The sequence below is a fragment of the Telopea speciosissima genome, chromosome 5, assembly GCF_018873765.1.
Source record: "Telopea speciosissima isolate NSW1024214 ecotype Mountain lineage chromosome 5, Tspe_v1, whole genome shotgun sequence".
NCBI classification, from domain to species: domain Eukaryota; kingdom Viridiplantae; phylum Streptophyta; class Magnoliopsida; order Proteales; family Proteaceae; genus Telopea; species Telopea speciosissima.
In genome coordinates, this window is record NC_057920.1 from 60,711,132 (window position 1) to 60,731,679 (window position 20,548).

Below are 20,548 nucleotides of genomic sequence, written 5' to 3' on the forward strand. Positions count from 1 at the left end.
ATGGCTTTTACCACATCAGGGATTTGCAAATATTTCATTCTCTTTCAGGGCTCATTCTATTTCTTGCTTTTAATCCTCCCTCCTCCTGCAACATCATTGAGCTTCAACTTTTCCAATTTCAATCAATCAGTAGAGATCGATAGTATCGTCGTGCTCAAGGGAAATGCAACAATCTCTGATCCAATGATCGATCTCACAGTAAATAGAAGAGATATAGGCCCTTCTGGTAGTACTGGCGGAGTGTTTTATAACACTCCAGTTCAGCTTTGGGACAAGAACACTGGAAACCTAACCAATTTCACAACCCATTTCATCTTCACCTTGGGAGACACCAAAGTTGGCTGCCTAAATTGCTATGGAGATGGGCTTACTGTCTTCCTTGCTCCCAATGGTTCTGTAATCCATGATTATTATGGAGGTGGTGGTCTTGGTCTTTTCAATGCCACTGGTGTCCAAACAAATAATTCTGTCATTGCAGTAGAGTTTGATACTTACAAGAATGATTGGGATCCAGATTACAATCACATAGGTATTGACATTTCTTCCGCCAACTCTACAAACACTACCTCGTGTTTTAATTTTACTTTTTGGAAATCGATGAGAGCTAATAGTAGCCCTTGGGAGGCTTGGGTTGATTATGATTCAAGTTCTCAAAACTTGAGTGTTATATTGACTTGTGCTAATAAATCTCTTTCCTGTGAGAACTGTAGTGTCAACTATAATGTTGATCTCAGGAAATATCTTCCAGAACAGATCACTGTTGGATTTTCTGCAGCCACAGGATATAATGGTGAGCTACATCAGCTAAACTCCTGGGATTTCAATTCGAGTTTGGTGATTTATAACTCGAATAATATTAGGATGGTGGTGGGGTTGGCTGTGGGCGGAGCCGCTGCCGCCGCCTTGATTATTACTGTCTTGGGTTTGTATTTGTTTATCAGGCGGAGAAGGAGACGACAAAGCAAAGCAGATGAAAATGATGTGATCTTAGATATACCCAGAGGACCTAGGGAGTTCATGTTTGCTGAATTGACTCGAGCAACTAGGAACTTCGATGAGGAACAAAAGCTTGGAGAGGGAGGATTTGGAGGTGTTTATAGAGGCTTCTTAAGTGATCTCAATAAGGATATTGCTGTGAAGAGGATCTCTAAAGGGTCTAAACAGGGGACAAAGGAATATGCATCGGAGGTGAAGATCATTAGTCGATTGCGGCATAGGAAGCTTGTGCAACTTATTGGTTGGTGCCATCAGCGGAAAGAGCTACTTCTTGTATATGAGTTCCTGCCCAATGGAAGCCTTGATATCCATCTATTTCGAAACAAGGGTTCCTTGACATGGGATTTGAGGTACAAGATAGCTCTTGACTTAGCCTCTGCATTACAGGATTTGCATGAAGGTTGGGAACAATGCATTGTCCACAGAGATATTAAATCCAGCAATGTAATTCTAGATGCCAATTTCAATGCTAAACTTGGGGATTTCGGTCTCGCTAGGCTTGTGGAACATGAGGAAGGGTACTCACAAGCAACCATCAATGTAGATGGTAGCACAGGAGACAATAATACGGCATCACAAACACAAACAACCAATATAGCTGGTACCATGGGATACATGGCGCCTGAATATATGATTACTGGTAAGGCTACCAAAGAATCTGATATCTATAGTTTTGGCATTGTTCTCTTAGAAATTGCTTGTGGGAGAAGGCCCATTGAAGCTAGGGCTGACCCAAGTGAAGTAAGTTTGGTAAAGTGGGTTTGGGAGCTCTATGGAGCACAAAAACATCTTGAAGCGGCTGACCCAAGTCAAGGTATGGATTTTGACAAGAGACAAGTAGAGTGTTTGATGATTGTTGGGCTATGGTGTGCTCACCCAGACTACAAACTCAGACCTTCTATTGAAAAAGCTATTCATGTTCTCCAATTTGATGCTTCACTGCCCATTCTCCCAACTAAGATGCCTATGCCCACAAATAAATCCCCTCTTCCATTCAATATGTCTACATTCTCGATTGCATCATCCAGCAGTGGCACCACTGATTCCTCCAAGTTATACAAATCATCATCTGCTTCATCTTCTTCCTCTATGTCCCTCTTGAATAATCCACGTTAAGCAGAAATGTAATGTCTTAAGTTCGAGATTGCAGTTCTCTCACTCTTTCTTTCTTCTCTTTTAATGTGATTTTGGATTGCATTGTTTTTTTTTACTTCTCTCTTGTAACTCTCTTGGTTGTAATTTTGAATAGGGAAAATTTCTTGTACCCCCTTAGTATTAGTGCGAATGTCATGCCACCCCACAATTTGAAAAATCTACAACTGTACCCCCTGGAACTAACGATGTTAACTTAAAACTTGAAAAAAAAAATATAAATACCCTTTTAATATTTTATGTATTCAAATTAAATTAATTTATACTACTGATGGGTCCCACATGGTTTGTTAAATATGGGCCCACTTAGTAGGACATTGGAGGGAGAGAAGAGTCAGCAATTTTATGAGGGCCTATAAAATTAATGGTATTTTTGTAATTATAATATGGTTTGGCAAAATTTTCCATCAATAAAAAAATCTGGAAATTCAAAAATGTTATGAGGTGGTAAGGAGCAACTTTTCAAGCTAACCAAACAAGTAATGTGGAAGGAGGTATTAAGACCCTATAAATTCAGAGCCATTGACCTGTCTCATGGGAGGAAGAAATGGAATGGGCCTTGAGATCATTTAGAGGTAAATTCTCTTCGGTCATAGGTCTTGGAGTTTTCGTTTTGTGCCACCATCTACCAACTTTGGCAAGAATGAATATATAAGGCATTTATCAATACCCAAGTCTTTCCTGAAATCCTAGTTCCCTACAATTCTTTTTGTTAAAGAGACATTTTATTGAGGGGATTGACATGACAAACACAAGGCTTCAGTGACACCATGGTTTTAGTGCATGGTATCACAACGGGTATTGGTAACACGCAAAATCGATTCGATATCGATATGGTATCAGCCTGGATCGATTGTATCAGACAAAATTACCCTTGAAATTTCTTAAAAAATGAGTTTTCTGACCATTTTACCCTTTGTCCGTATCGTGTTATCGATACGGTATCGGCATTGTATTGATATCGGTGACTAGTAAAACCGATATGTATTGCCCGATATGGGCGATACGATACCGATACTTAGAACCATGAGTAGCACAGAGGTCATGAACCCAAAAAGTAAAATTCAGTTAAACCGTATTACGTGTTTTTGACAGGACCTTCTAAGCAAAGGAATGAGCAATTCAATTTACCTCCTTAGGAACAATGTTGAAATAACAAGCTTGATCAGCTCTGGCTGAAAGCTGACTAATGTCTTGAAGAATTGGTACCAACTAAAGAGGGGTCGGCTGGCCTTGATATTTTAGGTATGAGATCACCTCTCTATTATCTAATTCAACTTGGAGATGAGAAAGGCCGGATGCAAACGCATGAGGTACGGGAGCACCTCTATACCATTTTGAGCTAATTGAAAGATTTCAATAGGGACTAATTCTTTGTTATGTGCGCGCTTGGAACATGCAGATGTGCTTTGGAGTGTGAGTTAGTTATGTGAAATTAGGGATCTAAGTAGTTATATGGTTTTAGGATTCTATGTGTCTGTAATAGTTAGAATTGCATGTACGTGGGAATAGTTTTAGTCATGGGAATTGCGAGTGCTGTGTGGTTATCTAACTGTAATACTCCTTCTAAATAGCATTAAATATAACAGAATGATAAGAATGAAATCCCTAAATTGTCTCTTGATTTATCTTGAGAAATGATTGACAGCCTCTCAATTGTGCCAGGACGTCTGACGATTTCGTCCGTAAAACCTCCAATTTTATTCTCTTCCTTTCTTTCTTTTCCTATTTAATTTATTTTATTTTATTTTAAAAGAACAAGGTTGATATTTCGCCACAGTTTGTCAATATCTTGGTAATGTTGACTTTGACTTGACAGACATAAAAAAAAAAAGTTTGACTGGAGTTCCTGGACTGGATTGGGTCGCATATCTATAGAAGAACAAGGAATAAAAAATAAATTAAAAACCAACATTACATGCCTTTTAAGACCATAGAATGATTTTTTTTTTTTTTTTAAGGTAAAGACCTATAATGAATTGACTGTTAATGAAAATGAGGAAATGGTTCAATAAGCCATCCATCCGGGTTGTTGGATCGGGGTGTCAAATGGGTAGGGTAGCATCCGGGTACTGGCCTTACCTTACCCTATTTATCCCTATGGAAAATTATCGCCCCAAGTATTGGAGGCGCTGCTGTGCACATTGTGCAGTGCAGCAGCGGCTATGTGTGCACAATGGGCCCCACCGTGCGTACATGATCACTGCTGCACCGCACGATGCGCACAGCAGCACCCCCAATACTGGGGGCGATAAAGATCCCTATCCCTATAGGTTATAGGCAAAAAAAATCACATTCATGACAAATATGGGGCAAGTAATTCACAATTTATTTATTTAAACTCACAATTCAAAGAAATATCAATCTTATAATCCAAATCATACTGATTTGGATAGTTTTGTAAACCCAAATCTAATATTGTGTATTTTTGTTAACTAAAACAATAGGTGGTTAGTTTTCTAAAAGAAATCATATTAGTGTGTAATCTTATAATTTTCCCAATAATGTATACATTCTGAATCATGTATAGTGCTGCACCTGATCCTGTTAATTATAAAAATTGGACTAAGTCAGGGTGATCAATGAAAATAACAAAAAGAAAGAGAAAAAAATTTAAGAAACAAAATTCAACAAGACATGACTTTAACCAAATATAGAAGTATGTCAGATCAATTGAAAAATAAATCATACTAAATAAAATTTTAATGAATAATAATTATAAATCTTTAGTTCATTGAAAAGGAAATAACACCCAGGAGTATTTATTGATTTTTTTAATCCATTTCTTTTAGATGGAGGAGTTTGGTTGACTAGTAAACTGTTATGTGCCTAATGAGACTCCATCTAGAGTATGAGTTATAGATTGAGTCAATCTAATATGAAATAAGTTAAAGAGCTTGATTTAACACATTCCATTAACTCCAGAGCTTTTGACCTATCGATCAAGTACCTAATATTCAGTATCAAAGACGGACACAACATCATGATTTTAGAAAAAAATTGTGTTAGACTTATCCACCACTTGGCTTTGTTTGTCCTTCTCTCATTTAAAGAAACCGACAAAAAAAAAAAAAAAAAGGAGATTCAATTGCCTTTCTTGTACCCGTGCCTCTTTATTTGAAAAAAAGGCAATATCAAATTGTCTTCACATTAACAACTACAAGGAATTATAAATCTTCAGTTCCCTTGGCAATTAGCCCATTGAAGGTACAGTTTCAAACCATTAATCAAAATCATGGCTCATATCACATTAGGGAATTGCAAATGTCTCCAAATTCCAAAGCTTTATTCAATCTCTGTCAGGGCTCATTCTATTTCTTGCTTTTATAACTTTTGTCTTATCACAACTTATAAGGACAGAAAAAGACTCCAGGTTCTTTACCCACATGGGGTATCACCTCACATGAATTTCATTGTTCATGAGGTGTAGGACCCACCTTTGATGCACATGAATCTCACTGCCTCTCTTGTACCAGTGCCTCTTTATTTGAAAAAAGACAATGTTAAATTAACAGCTGCCTAGCACAATTGGTGAGCTATGGTGCGCTTCATGCCCATGCTCACCAAGAGATCTTAAGTTTGAGTCTTCTGTCTGTTACCTTCCCGGCTTTCTCCCTCCCTAGCTCCCCCTCCCCCCTCCTCCCTTTTAAAGAAAAATATATAAAAGTTCTCAATTTTAACAAAAAAAAAAATCTAGAGCTCCCTAGGCAAATATGGGGGTCGGGTTGTTGGTGGGAGCGCATGTGGGCGGAGCTGCCGCCATTGTTATTATTGCCTTGGGTGTGTTTTGGTTTATCAAGCGGAGAAAGAAACAACAAAGCAAAGCAAATGATGATGATATGATCTTAGATATTCCCATGGCACCTAGGGAGTTCCAATATGCTGAATTGGCTCAAGCAACTAGGAACTTCGCTGAGGAACAAAAGCTTGGAGAGGGAGGATTTGGAGGTGTTTATAGAGGCTTCTTAAGTGATATCAATAAGGATATCGCTGTGAAGAGGATCTCTAAAGGATCTAAACAGGGGACAAAGGAATATGCATCGGAGGTGAAGATCATTAGTCGATTGCGGCATAGGACGCTTGTGCAACTTATTGGTTGGTGCCACCAACGGAAAGAGCTACTTCTTGTATATGAGTTCATGCCAAATAGAAGCCTTGATTTCCATCTATTTCGAAACACGGGTTCCTTGACATGGGATTCAAGGTACAAGATAGCTCTTGACTTGGCCTCTGCATTACAGTATTTGCATGAAGGGTGGGAACAATGCATTGTCCACAGGGATATTAAATCCAGTAATGTAATTCTAGATACCCATTTCAATGCTAAACTTGGGGATTTCGGCCTGGCTAGGCTTGTGGAACGCGAGGAAGAGTACTCACAAGTAACCATCAATGTAGATGGTAGCACAGGAGACAATAATACGGCATCACAAACACAAACAACCAATATAGCTGGTACCATGGGATACATGGCGCCTGAATATATGATTACTGGTAAGGCTACTAAAGAATCTGATATGTATAGTTTTGGCATTGTTCTCTTAGAAATTGCTTGTGGGAGAAAGCCCATTAAGAATAAGGCTGACCCAAGTGAAGTAAGTTTGGTAAACTGGGTTTGGGATCTCTATGGAACACAAAAACATCTTGAAGCTGCTGACCCAAGTCAAGGCATGGAAGAATTTGACAAGCAACAAGTAGAGTGTTTGATGATTGTTGGGCTATGGTGTGCTCACCCAGAATACAAACTCAGACCTTCTATTGAAAAAGCTATTCATGTTCTCCAATTTGATGCTCCACTGCCCATTCTCCCAAGTAAGATGCCTGTGCCCATATATGAAACCTCTTCATTCTCGATTTCATCATTCCAACCTTCATCCAACAGTGGCACCACTGATTCCTCCAAGTTAAACTGGTCATCAGCTCCTATATCCCTCTTGAATAATCCACGTTAAGCAAAAATATTGTAATGTCTTTAAGTTCAAGAATGCAATCCCTGTATTGAGTTTCTTTGTTTAGGTATTGTCATATTAGATGGAATTTTTGTGTATTTATTCCCAACTTTATAATGAAATATACAGTTTATGATCAAGGTAACAATGTTTTATGGTCCATGTTAAAACTTTTCATCCTTCTATCTTAATCAATCATTTTTTGAAGTTCTGTATCTCTGCTTGGGAAAATCTGATTGGTTTACAGATGAATAGATGATAATGTGCTAAATGTCTTTCATGTGGCATATCCATTGGGGCTTAAATTTTGTTTGATAATACAAAGGGGGATATAGAGGGACAAAGGAAGGAGAAAGGTAAAGACATGAGAGTCAAACCCCAGATCTCTTGGGAGCTTACACTCTACGGACAAAGCTCCAACCTATTCAATTTTCCAATGTGGTAATACAAAACTTTAAAATTGATTGAAAACCGAAAACTTTCAATTAAAAAACTTTGGGAATATGAAGATAAAACTCTTATGACATGTTGGGCTATACAATAGAGATGTGAAAACAATCTTAGGGGAGAGATTCCCATCCAATAATTAGTTTCTCAAAATTGTGTTGACTGCCTATGAATGTAAATAACAGTTGCCAATATATGAATTCATTTTTACAGTAGTTTAATGGTCCTCGGTTCTTTATTCATGTTGTTACTATAATAGCATAGTGAGAAACATTGATTTCATTAACTTGTTCTATAAAGATTTGTGTACAACTTTAAATAATTACAATTTTATGAAAGAAACACACATTTATATTTATATATTAGGCAAGAAAATGCTTCCGGGTTGCTGGTACAGGGCTAGTGGGAATATGCACACAAGCATCATGAAAGGCAAGATTTCTGCCTTTTCATGGGGGTGGGGTAGTTATTTTACGCCCCTTTTGTCTAAGCACAGGGGCCACGAGGCCAGGTAGCGTTATTTTCCCCTTATATCTTAAGGTGTTTTTTTGTTGTCACCAAAGTGGTGATCTAAGAAGTTGTAATCTTCTTTTAATTGCCCCTTGTCTATTCCCAAGAGTTATTTACTATTGTATTTAATGTATAGTTAAAAAAGGTCTCCAAAAAGTTAAAAACTATTTAATGGAATTATTATGTGAAATAACAGGAATTACCCTCATTGGAAAAAAAGTGTTTTATCTTAAAAAGATAAAAAAAATAGTCAAACTTCTTAATTCATTACTTTGGTTATAATAAGATCCTTTCATATTAGAAATAGTATAGGCCATCCTGCTCCTAATGCTTGCAGTAATTTGTTTTTTATTTTTTAGGGAAAAGGTTGGGTATGCTAGCGGTATACTGTATGCTAGCACCCTATGTGTTTCTCTCTCTTCCCCCTCTGAAGAGTAAGGGAGTCATTTCAAAGGTGGGAAGAGAGACATAGACACATAGGATGCTAGCATATAGTATACTACTAGTACACCCATCCCTCTCCTTATTTTTTATTTCCTGAAAATTTAGAAGATTTCTATGCCAATCTACTATTGATTCTCAAAATTATGTGTTTATCAAAGAAACCTTGTTTATTGGAAAGTCCTTGTTGAAAACCAACCAGAAGACAAAACAATGAATGAATTTTTTTCACTTAAATTACACTTGAGGTACTTTATGTATAAGAATTATGTTTGGAATACCATATTTGAAACATGAAATACCCAAAACGTAGTTTTCTTAAACATTGGGCAGCTCAGTTGTAATGTATTTGTTTTTTTTGGGTAGCTTGGGGGGGGGGGGGGGAATTGATTGGTCACATGCATGTCAACTTTTACGATACAGCTATTCATATTTTGACTTTTTTGTTAAGCTTTACATGATTTTTGCCTCATGTAAAACTACAAGAAAAGAGGGTAAAGCCTGTGCTTGTGTATGATATTAGCGGTGATAGAGAAAAATCTCACATCTATGGCCTGATTTGGTATGATTTCTATTTCACTTTCAGTGGGTGATTTCTACTTTGGAAATTGTTTGGTTTTATTTTTGTATTTTATTTCAGTGAAATTGAAATCAAGTGGAATAGAAATTCTGAAATAACTGAGGAGCTGTTTTAGAATTTCTATTTCATTTGACAAGAAAAACAAATGAATGAGCAAAACCCTTTTTTTTTTGCTGAGGAGCTTGATAACCTTACGGGTGTTTCTGTTCTGGTTATGTGCTGAGAAACAGTAAAATAGTTTTTTCATTTTTTGTGCTGAGAAATCATTTTTTACCTGCTTGGTAAATCTGTTCTTGGAAACAAGCAAAACTCTTTTTTTTTTCATTAACAAAAGGATATTTTTGGCACACTTTTCCAATTTTACAAAAGAGCATAGTGAACGAATATAGAAGTTTTTATCGGACACACTTTTCCACTTTTCAGCCAAGAAACAACAGAACATGTCCAACATGTTCTGTCAAAAGTCTTCCAGGAAGCATAAATTTTGATTTATGTTTCCAAAAACAGTCATAAAAAACACTTCGTTATCAAACGAATTTTAGGTGTTTTTCCGTTTCTCATAATTGAAAAACACCAGAAACTGTTTCTCGTAAGATTATCAAACGGGCTCCAAGTTGTCTGATAACGTTTTCATCCCAACTGACCAAAAACATTAATTTTCTATGAAATGGAAAAGTAGGTATAATTTTCTCATTCCTTGAATCATACCCACCAAATCTCCTCTAGACAAATGGGGCCTACGGAAATGAAAATCTAAATTAGAGGAGAAATAGATGGCTTCAAACTCATCCATAGCAATTTATAGAAGAGTCATTCTATTTTAAGACAAGAGAGGGTTATATGTGCAAGCAATATAGGGAGGACACCAATGTGTTGCGAGAAAATGGTATCGATCATAGGAGGGGCAAAAAGGTCATTTCATCTAAGGAGAAGAGAGATAGACTCAAAGCTACTAGCACAGCCTATCTCGTTGGATCATAGATCCTTTTCCCTTCAGATAAATAGGGTTCGGGAAAATGAATGCTGCCTAGTCGCATGGACCCTACGTCCAGACAAAGCCTTCCTGAAATGACTGCCATGCCCCCTACAAAATGACAAATTCCTTTGGTCGATGCTCCATGCGCGTCCCCTAATTGGCCCCCACGCTGGTGCAGGGGCCACACGACCAGACAGAATTCTTCTTCCCATAACCTTTTGTTGAAGATAAATAAGCTTCACTCACCTTATCTATGCTATCTTATTAGTAAAACATATTGGAAAAATCTTGTTGTAATCAAGGTTGGCAAAAGAAGAATTCTTACTTTTTTAACATTTTAGTATAACGCAGTTTTTCTAATGAGGGTAATTCTAGTCATTTCATACGTCTACTTGAAAATATGGACAACTTTGAAAGATGATATAATGATAAGTCATTTTCAAATTATTTTGAAAACTCGTTTTTACCTTACAGTAAATAATTTTTGAAATTTCTACCAAATTTTTTTTTTTTTTCTGGAATTAAAAGATAGAGGAACCGAAAGGAAAGTTACAACTTCTCACTTTACCATTTTGGTGACAACAAGATACACCCAAACTTGTTAGCAGTTTACTAATTTGTTGATCAGAGTAAAACAAACCACATTTATCTCACATTCTTTTTTCTCTCTTCCCTCTCTCCTCTTTTCTCCTTCTCTCTCCCCATTAAATATACTGCATCACATTATGTTATTGGTTTGGCGTGTAAGATGCCAATATAATTTTTTTTGGTTCGACGCATGCAATGCACTGTCCCTTTGCACAGACATAAAGGTGCGTGAAATGACTGCCGCACCTCTAGGAATTTCCAATTTTCCATGGAGTGCAAAAGTAATTCCCTGTGCCCATGTGTTTGGGCATAAGCTGTTCGATGCCATAAGCTACATTATGTTGAAACCAAAGTATGCAGCAATGCAAGACGAATATAGTTGGACCTTATAGTATCCTCAGTTGCGCTAAAGTCCAGTTCCAATGTTTTATAGTAATTCTACAGAGAGTTTCAAATGAGGGTCAGAATAGGAAGCTAAAAAAATCAGAAATAGTTACCCCAAGATACAATACAGACTGTGATGTAAAATTGTAATATAAAGCCTAGAGGGAAACAGAGAAAAAAAAATTGCTTATAATGAAGTAAGAAAACCAATAATGATGCCCTAGTTAAAGAGGTATTTGAATCCTCGAAGGTATACCAAAATAAAAAATACTGGCTTTGATGATTATTTTCATGTCATACCAAACAACATAATGCTCCAACTGCTAAGTATGCTGCACCATCCAACACTACTACTACATATGATGCCTGGTATCCAGATTCTGGTGTAACCCATCACCTCATGGCGGATATGGCCAATCTATCAATTCCATCCACCTATAATGGCTCAAATCAAGTTCAGGTAGCCAATGGATCAGGTTTGATAATCTCTCATATTGGTTCATCTATTTTGAGTATACCTGTATCTACCTTTTCACTTCATGTTCCAAATATATATAAAATTCTTCTATCTGTTTCTTAGTTCACAAAAGATAACAATTGTGTGTTTAAATTTCATCCTGATTTTTGTAGTGTTAAGAATCCATACTCAGGAAATATCCTTCTGCGCGGCCAGAGTAAGAATGGTCTCTATGTCCTCAATGGTGCTTCTAATGTCTGCTCAGGTCTTTCCAACTACATATGTTGGTGAACAAGTTCCTGCTATGGTATGGCACGATCGATTTGGCCATCCCGCTCATCGTGTGGTGACATCAATAATTAAAAAGAATGCCTTACCTTTAGCGTCCTCTTATTCTTCATCTACTTTTTGTGAGCCTAGCAATTTAAGGAAATCTTATCATTTACCTTTTAATTCTTCTTTTACTCGTAGTACTGCATCATTGGAATTAATTCATTCTGATTTATAGGGTCCATCTCCGTTGTCGATTTCATGTCCTCATACACAGGAACAAAATGGTATTGTGGAACGGAAGCATAGGTACGTCATTGACTCTAGGCTTACACTTCTAAATCGAGCTGGTGTACCCAAGTCTTATTGGGATCATGCTTTTTGTACGGCAGTATTTTTACTCAATCGGATGCCAACATCGGTGCTATATAATAAATCCCCATAAGAAACGCTGTTTAAGAAGGCACGAGACTATTCTATGATGCTTGTTTTTGGATGTGCCTGTTACCCATGGTTAATTATGACCTTATCAAAATCACAAAATGGATGCTCGATCACTATAGTGTGTGTTTTTGGGCTATTCTGTTCAACACAATGGGTACCAATGTCTCCATCTTCCAACTGGCCGAATGTATATTTCACGCCATGTCGTATTTAATGAGAAGCATTTTCCATTTGTGGGTTCATCACCGCCAATTTCCTCACTGGTGAAATCCTTCTCACCTGTTATTTTTCAGTTACCCTTAACTACTACCAGCCAAGGGGTGCACCAACGACTCACTCCTTCATCAGCACCAGTTCCTATACCTTCTTTGGTTCCCCTCCAGATTCCACTCGGCCTACACCATCAGCCATTCCTTCACCACCAAATTTACCACTACCAACTACATACCAGAATTCTAAAACCACCCATCCAATTCAAACTCGGTCAAAGAGTAACATTAGAAAACCAAAAGCCTACTCCACCGAATTGCATATATCCCAACCTTACAATCCTCTATTCCTACTGAACCCACATGCTTCACATCAGTCAATAAAAATTCTCAATGGAGGAAAGCCATGGCAGTTGAATTTAATGCTTTGGTCAGGAATGGGACATAAGACTTGGTTCTATATAAATTACTCATGAATGTGGTTAGGTGTAAATGGGTATATCGAATTAAAACCAAGTTTGGTGGTACTATTGATCGGTATAAAGCACGTCTGGTCTCTAAGGGATTTACACAAGAATCTGGCTTTGATTATGATGAGGCATTCAGTCCAGTGGTTAAGCCTACAACTATACGTATTGTGCTGTTGCAGTGACATTTGGTTTGACCATCCGACAACTAGATGTTTAAAATGCATTTTTAAATGTCACTTTTGTTGAAGATGTATATATGATTCAACCATAGGGATTTGTTGATCAACGACATCCAAATCATGTTTGCTATCTGCGTAAGGTGTTATATGGCCTAAAACAAGTGCCACAAGCCTGGTGTTATCGTCTCAGTTCCTACCTTTTGTCTATTGGATTCCAACCGTCCAAATCTGATTCTTCTTTATTTGTTCAAAGGGTTGCTAATACAGTCCTATTGGTACTCGTCTATGTTGACGATATCATAATAACTGGAAGTGCACCTGATGCGGTTTCTCCCCTAATTTCAGAATTGGGTATTGAATTTGCCATAACAGATTTGGGACGCATAAACTATTTACTTGGCATTGAGTCTCATCACTCGTTCAATAGTATTTTCCTCATACAGTCCAAGTATGCCATGGATTTACTGAACCGGACTGATATGGTTAACTCAAAACCATGTTCAACACCAATGACTCCATCTGGGTCCAAGTTTAGAAAAGACACAGGACCGACATTTCCAGATGCTACATTATATAGAAGCACACTGGGTGCTCTTCAGTACCTTACATTGACTTGTCCTGATCTCTCATCTGTGTGAATAAGGTATGTCAGTTTATGCACTGTCCAACATTGAATCATTGGATGGCTGTCAAACGCATACTTTGCTACATCAAGGGCACCACACATTATGGAATCTCAATTAAACCTATTGAGAAATTTGAACTCACCGCCGCGTTCACTGATGCTGACTGAGCTGGGTGCCCTAATGACCGCAAGGCAACCAGTGGTTTCTGTGTTTATTTTGCTCCAAATCTAATTTCATGGAATTTGAAAAAGCAACCAACAGTTGCACGGTCAAGCACAGAGTCAGAGTACAAGGGAATTGCGAATAGAATATTCGAATTAATTTGACTCCAATTTCTGCTACGTGATTTGGGTTGCAAATTAACAAATCTACCATTAATTTGGTGCGATAATATTGGTGCCACATATTTGGCCACCAATCCCGTCCTTCATGCCAGAACCAAACATGTCAATATCGACCATCATTTCGTTTATGATCAGGTCTCCAAGAAGGTTCTCGATGTTCGATTTCTCTGCACTCAAGATCAAACAACAGATGTAATGACTAAGCCATTGGCACACTCCATATTTAAATTACTTCGGGACAAGCTCACAAATCAAGTACACCCATTTCGCTTGAAGGTGTGTGAAAGCATAACAACCCAAAGGTTACAAGATCACTCATATAAGGAGTCCTCAACCGAGAATTCATCTCAAAAGCTATCTCCTAAGTTAAGCAAACAACTCCTATGTTTACCTCTTTTGCTATGTGACAACTAGAGTTACGTGTAACGTCATTATCTTGTAACAGATTGAATATAAATACAATACCTCACAAACACCAAAACGGTGAAGTTGAGAGAATTCAAATTCAAACAAAAGCTCAAACTCTTATCACCCTGCATCACTAACACCAGGTTAACACCGTCAGCCAAAGGGATATTTGAGATGTTTTAATGTAAAGGTAAAATGGTCTTTTCCAAACTATTAACACCAGGTTAACATCGTTTGTCAAAGGGGGTATGAATGTAATTATTCAAAATATAAGAGAGGAGATGTAATTAAGGCAAATTATAAGGAAGTGGGTGTAATTTTTCCTAATTTCTATACACAATCCAGTGTTGACGAGCTTTACTCCATGGACCGCCTAGTTCTGCAACATGGCGGATGATGCCACAATTCCTGCCATTGACTATAAGGTCTAATAATAACAATAATAACCAATTCAAATTTAAGGCAAAGGTGAAAAAAAATGATAGCCAAAAATATTAATTACAATAGTTTTATACCAAGGGTAGAAAAGTGACTTCCTCCATCCAACAAATACGTTCATATTTGGAAATTTAGCTCGTCTCCAGGGAGCCCAGCATGCCCAGTGTGCTACCAACCATTGGACTGTGCCGCACACATTCCTAGGCATGCACGCGACACAGCTTAGCCATTGGATGCCCCTTGACAGCACCTTGGGCGCTGGGCTCTCTGGAGACAATCCTGATCTCTTATTTGGACTCTTTTTATATCCCGAACTCTTAGTTATTTATTTATTTATTTTTTTTTGGGTAAACCGAACTCTTAGTTTAGCTTTTGACTAAATGCATTATGATCACATTCCTTAAGTACCCTTTATTGTGTATTCATTTAAATTTAGAAATGAAAAATTAAATGAATGAGAAAGAGATTAAAGGGAGATATTTTGGAAACTGCTTCAAATAAAATTAATTAATGATATAACTACATTACCTCAAAAAGTGAGATTTATAAAAATGAATAGTCTTTGTGGGACAAAGGGAGTATTTAAATTTAATATTTTGCATAAAATATTTTCCATAAGTACATATTTAGAGTAGCTACCCATAAAAACAATGGTAATATAGGTAATCAGTCCAGCTAATTTCATGCCTATGATAGAAAAATGACATCTAAAGAGAATAAAATTAGTTTTATTCCAAATAGTTTCATTCCCCCCCCCCCCCCCAAAAAAAATCTCCATAATTACATTTATTTTGTTTAAAATCTTTAATATAAGAATATGCTTCAATTGTAAATGGCATATCCATGAGGCTCCCGCACTGTGGGGTCCGGTGAGGGTCATAATGTATGTAACCTTTCTCCCGCTTGCGAAGAAGCTGTTTCTTGAGTTAAAATCATAGTTGACCCCATTTAGTTTGGAAAACACAAAGTTTTTGTTGTTTAAAATCATACAATTTTATTTTGAGACAAATGGGTAAAAAGAACTCTACTTAGCCTTGTAAGTAGTATATATTCCATGCAACCAACCTGTGAATCATTTGATTAAAATCAAGTGATAATTAATGACTTTTGATGCAATTTAGACAATAAAAAAAATGCTCAAATTAGTTAAGTAAGATTTTGAATATTGCTTGAATAATGATCCAGGTTAAAGGTTGTGTTAATCAAGATTTACCACAAATAAAACAAGGGAGGACAATTGAGGCATATCTCACTCCAATTTTCTATCTCTTTGTTCTCCACGTTTCTTTTTTTTTTATTTACATTAATTTTTTTGCAAGAAATCCTTATCACCACTCCCAAGATTCTTACTCTATTTATTAAAAACAAATAAGGCAAATTCTCTCTCTCTTGGTGAGTCCACAAACTAATGAATGAGAGTTGATGGTGAGTAAATCTTATTCATGCATGGTATCAATCCAGATCCTCTACTGCCGAGCTACCAGGTAGGACCGTGCAGCCCAGACACAGTGAGGCATGCAGTGACCGCCTTACCTTGCCCATAAGCCTTGCTCGAGTGGGGGTAAGGCGGTCATTGCGCACCTCACTATGTCTGGGCTGCACAGTTCCGCCAAGCAGCTTAGCAATAGAGGATCATGATCCTACTTGGTATGAGACCAATCCTATATCCAATACCGATTCCTAAAACCCTGTTGGGTATAGGAAGAATTCCAAAGCTAGCTAAGAACATATACATAGTATGCTCTAGAGAAAATAAAATAATTGTAACTGGTCCAAGTTATCTCATACGTTTGACATAAAATTGATATGGCAATTATATAAAAAAAAAAAAGTTTAATTAACATATAAATTTACCTAATATGCCTATAATTTTACTAAACCAAGATACTTCTGGAAGGTTTTTTTTTTTTTTTAGTAAATATACTTTTGGTATGTTTCAATAATAGTAATTGTGGTATTTCAATTATCAAAATAATAAATATTGATTTTGAATTTTCTCCCTTAAGATTTTGGGGAGAATATGTATTTCTATATATAAGCTTTACATGCCACAATTGTGGGAGTTGTTGCACAATGAATTGATTGCTTGAATTTTTGAATTGAATTGATCCTTATCTTCAATGGTAACGGTTATTTGTATCCGAGTGTAACCCCCCATTGAGGTATATCCTTATCAATTCCATTTAATAGAGGGCGGAAATGACCACCCTACCCCTTGACCAAACACACTGCTCGAGTGAGGTCCACCTTCCTCTATTAGAGGGAATTGAGAAAATTGATGGGTAGACAAATTGAGGTGATAATTTTCCAATCCTTCTAAAGAAAAAAAAATTGACTGGTCAGCTTACCAATTTTGCATAAATATTTTCTATAAAACCTACTTAGGATTTGGAGTAGTCTACCGCATCCTTATCAACAATTAGCTCAAAATGATTTCCCATGGTAGTTTTGTAATGAAAACCACAATTTTTTTGTGGGTAACAGTTTTTTGGGGTTCTAGTTATACTTTTATAGAGGGAAGACGTATGTCAAGAGAAGATTACTGGGAAGCAAAGCGATTAGTGAAGCTTTCCCGTCGACCCAGTGTTAAGAGCATTCAGGTATATATATATACCTCCAATTCAGAACTAATTAAAGGGTGTGCATGGATTTTTTTTTTTTTTAATGTAATATTATCTTATTGATTTATATTTTTTTCATATAGGCTGAAAATGGGGATATCTATGATTGCGTGATCATAGATAAACAACTTGCTTTTGAACATCCTGCTCTTAAGAACCATACAATTCAGGTAAGATGTCTGATTCTAGCGTTACAATTTATTTAAAGTTTTTTTTTTTTTTTTTTAAGGATTGAGTTCCATGTCCGGCTGTGAAACATGTATTAACATCTCCGTATGTCTATCTGTCTCCTATTATTGAAAAGTAGAGCTTTACTTTCTTGTAGAGCTAGATCTAAGGCAGTTCGTCATATGGTGAAATAAAGTGTTGAGAATATAGTATAAAATTTAATGGGAAAAGGAGTATGGTTCCTGTGCCCAGACACAGGATGGGGAGAAATGACCACCCCACCCCACATGAAAGCTGAAACTTCCAACCCTATTGATGTTTCCGCACCCACTCTCGTAGGGTCACACTCCTGGACCTTTTCGCAAAATCCAAACATTCTTTAATCCACTTCATTTATACAATGAGTTTGATTTTTGTACTCTACTATACAGATGAAACCAACTTCTATACCAGAGTGGGTGAAGGATACTGAAGGATCAAACCGTACACGTTCATATATAGGACTCAAAGGTGAAGGATGTCCTGTTGGATCAGTTCCTGTTCGAAGGCTTCAACTTCAAGACATATTGAGATTCAATTCAGTTTCATCTTTTGGAAGGAAGGATATCAAAGGATCAGAACATCATGTAAGTGTAATTGTGCTGCACTTTGAGGTTCAATAAAAGGGTTTAGATGCTTATGGTGAGGAGATTCTTTCTTGTGGATCTTTATCCCGTCAATTTACTTGCCCCTCAATTTTCTCAATTCCATCTAATAGGGGGTGGAAATGACCACTCTACCCCTTGGGCAAACACACTACCTGGGTGGGATCCACCTCCCTATATTAGAGGGAATTGAGGAAATTGATGGGCACGCAAATTGATGTGATAATTTTCTGTTGTTCAATATATCATGAAGACGAGTTTTTCTTAAGTCACCAATATTTATCGTGGGACTTCAGATGCGCATGGAAAGGTTTAAGGAAGATATTTTGAAGAACACATTAAAATCCTATAGGGATTTCTGAACCCTAGGATGGTTACATGGTGAAGGAAAATTTTTTCCAATATCAAAATTATAGTAGTAGAAAACGAGTTCAGACCGGCTACCCACATAGGGACGGGTGGGGACAGATCGAAACCGTCCATGGGGCTCTGTAACCTGTCTCTAGGGTGTGGGACCCACAACCCATGTGGGTAGCTGATCCGAATTCGTAGAAAACTAGTCTACTTAAGCAAAATGATAATACTCACTCTCTCTCTCTCTCCCTCTCATTCCCTCTCATGATGCATATGCAAATATAAGTAGTGAGTTTCTCTGCCTAATTACTACAATTATGAATTATATTTCAAGATCTTGACTGCAAAAATATATAATTAATGAAGTTCATAAATTTTTTAGTGGGCTGTGACACAAAGCCGTGGAGAATTTTTGGGATCCAGTGCATCAGTTAATTTATGGAACCCAACTGTGTACGACGATAGCCAATTTAGCCTTTCTCAATTGTGGATTGCCAATGAAGGGGGCAACTTGCCAATTGAGACCGTTGAAGCAGGATGGATAGTAAGTATTTCTCATCATCTCTAATATCCAATTAGTGAATTCGAAAATATTTTGGAGGAGACAATTAATTAAGAAGTTAAAACCCATCTTAATCTTCAATTAATTTTAATTAATTTCTCAGGTATATCCTCAGTTAAATGGTGACCGCAAAACTAGGTTGTTTGTATATTGGACAGTAAGCTTGCTTCTTCACCAACTCTGGCTAGCTTCCATTCCTTTTATTTGATTGAAACTATTTATTGACTCTCTCTAACTCCATTATCATTAATTTGTTTCTAATCATGATTACCAGAGCGATGGTTATGAAAATACTGGCTGCCATAATCTTTTATGCCCTGGTTTTGTGCTAGTGAATAATGGAGTACCAATTGATACTACGTTCAGTGAAACGTCCACTTATGATGGTACATCATATTATGTTACTATCACAGTCTTCCAGGTAGGTATACATTTTTAAAAGTTGTAAATAAATAATTGATTTAAAAAAAAATTAGTCAAAAATTTAAATTAAAGGATCTTGGTTTAGTGCTTCACTATTTGTCACTTGACATACATGCATGGATTAGTTCATTTGATAGAGGATCGCATATACATCACAGTGCCAAATTTCCTCTACTCTTTATAAGTTAAAATTTTACCAATGAGAAGATTGTCAGGTCCTCTTATCACATGTACTACCTATCATGTGACAAAGTGTGAAGTGTGAAGCGTGAATAAGCGTGATAGAGAAGAAAACCCTAAAAAATGGGGGAAATTAAATTTAGGGATAAATAGTCTGTCAAGGAGTGTGCATGCATGGTCCCTGTGCCCAAACACAGAATGGGGCGAAATGACAGCCTCGATCACCCCCATAAAAGGCGGAAAGAGGTCACGTTGCCTTTCAGAGAACCATTTCCCTTAAACAAAATAAAATAGTACTAGTTAGTATAAGAAGTTAAGAACTAATGCATGTTTTAATTTTGTTTTTGTAGGATAGCGAGACCCAGAATTGGTGGGTATTTGCTAACACAGAACAGATGGGTTATTGGCCAAAGGAACTGTTCAATCGTTTAGCCAATGGTGCAGCAAATAGAGTTGATTGGGGAGGTGAGGTTTATAATACAAATCCCTCGGGCCTGCAATGGCCTACAATGGGAAGTGGTCATTTTCCTGTTAGAACCAATTTCTATGGCAAGAGTTGTTCCACTTCCAGGATACAGGTTCTCCAGCCAGACCTTCAGTGGGTTAACTATGGTGACACTCGGCCTTATGCAACTAAACCTAATTGCTATAAGATAATTGATGCCAGGACACAACCTGAATGGGATAGAGTTATCACCTATGGTGGACCTGGTGGGACTCAATGTTAA

The 20,548-nt window shown here is 37.1% G+C and overlaps 3 protein-coding genes across 3 annotated transcripts; all 3 read left to right on the forward strand.

Moving 5' to 3' along the window:
- Positions 1 to 2,171, forward strand: LOC122663173 (L-type lectin-domain containing receptor kinase IX.1-like). Its single transcript, XM_043858877.1, has one exon. The coding sequence runs from the start codon at positions 1 to 3 to the stop codon at positions 2,110 to 2,112; it is 2,112 nt and encodes a 703-aa protein (XP_043714812.1). The 3' UTR covers positions 2,113 to 2,171.
- Positions 2,172 to 5,861: 3,690 nt separating this feature from the next.
- On the forward strand, positions 5,862 to 7,100 carry LOC122663175 (L-type lectin-domain containing receptor kinase IX.1-like). The gene has a single exon (XM_043858878.1). The coding sequence runs from the start codon at positions 5,862 to 5,864 to the stop codon at positions 7,098 to 7,100; it is 1,239 nt and encodes a 412-aa protein (XP_043714813.1).
- A 10,196-nt stretch (positions 7,101 to 17,296) lies between these two features.
- LOC122663176 lies at positions 17,297 to 20,548 on the forward strand. Its single transcript, XM_043858879.1, has 7 exons — positions 17,297 to 17,468; positions 17,573 to 17,659; positions 18,089 to 18,283; positions 19,038 to 19,199; positions 19,321 to 19,374; positions 19,492 to 19,638; positions 20,171 to 20,548. Exons 1-7 carry the CDS (start codon positions 17,298 to 17,300, stop codon positions 20,546 to 20,548), a joined length of 1,194 nt encoding a protein of 397 aa, XP_043714814.1. The 5' UTR covers position 17,297.

Excerpts from the sequence above, each read along its gene's own strand:
- LOC122663173 (XM_043858877.1), top strand. The coding sequence starts at position 1 with ATGGCTTTTACCACATCAGGGATTTGCAAATATTTCATTCTCTTTCAG.
- LOC122663175 (XM_043858878.1), top strand. The coding sequence starts at position 5,862 with ATGGGGGTCGGGTTGTTGGTGGGAGCGCATGTGGGCGGAGCTGCCGCC.
- LOC122663176 (XM_043858879.1), top strand. The coding sequence starts at position 17,298 with ATGATTTCCCATGGTAGTTTTGTAATGAAAACCACAATTTTTTTGTGG. Across the intron at positions 17,660-18,088 it reads TTAAGAACCATACAATTCAG|ATGAAACCAACTTCTATACC; the intron begins GTAAGATGTCTG and ends TCTACTATACAG. Across the intron at positions 18,284-19,037 it reads TCAAAGGATCAGAACATCAT|TGGGCTGTGACACAAAGCCG; the intron begins GTAAGTGTAATT and ends TAAATTTTTTAG.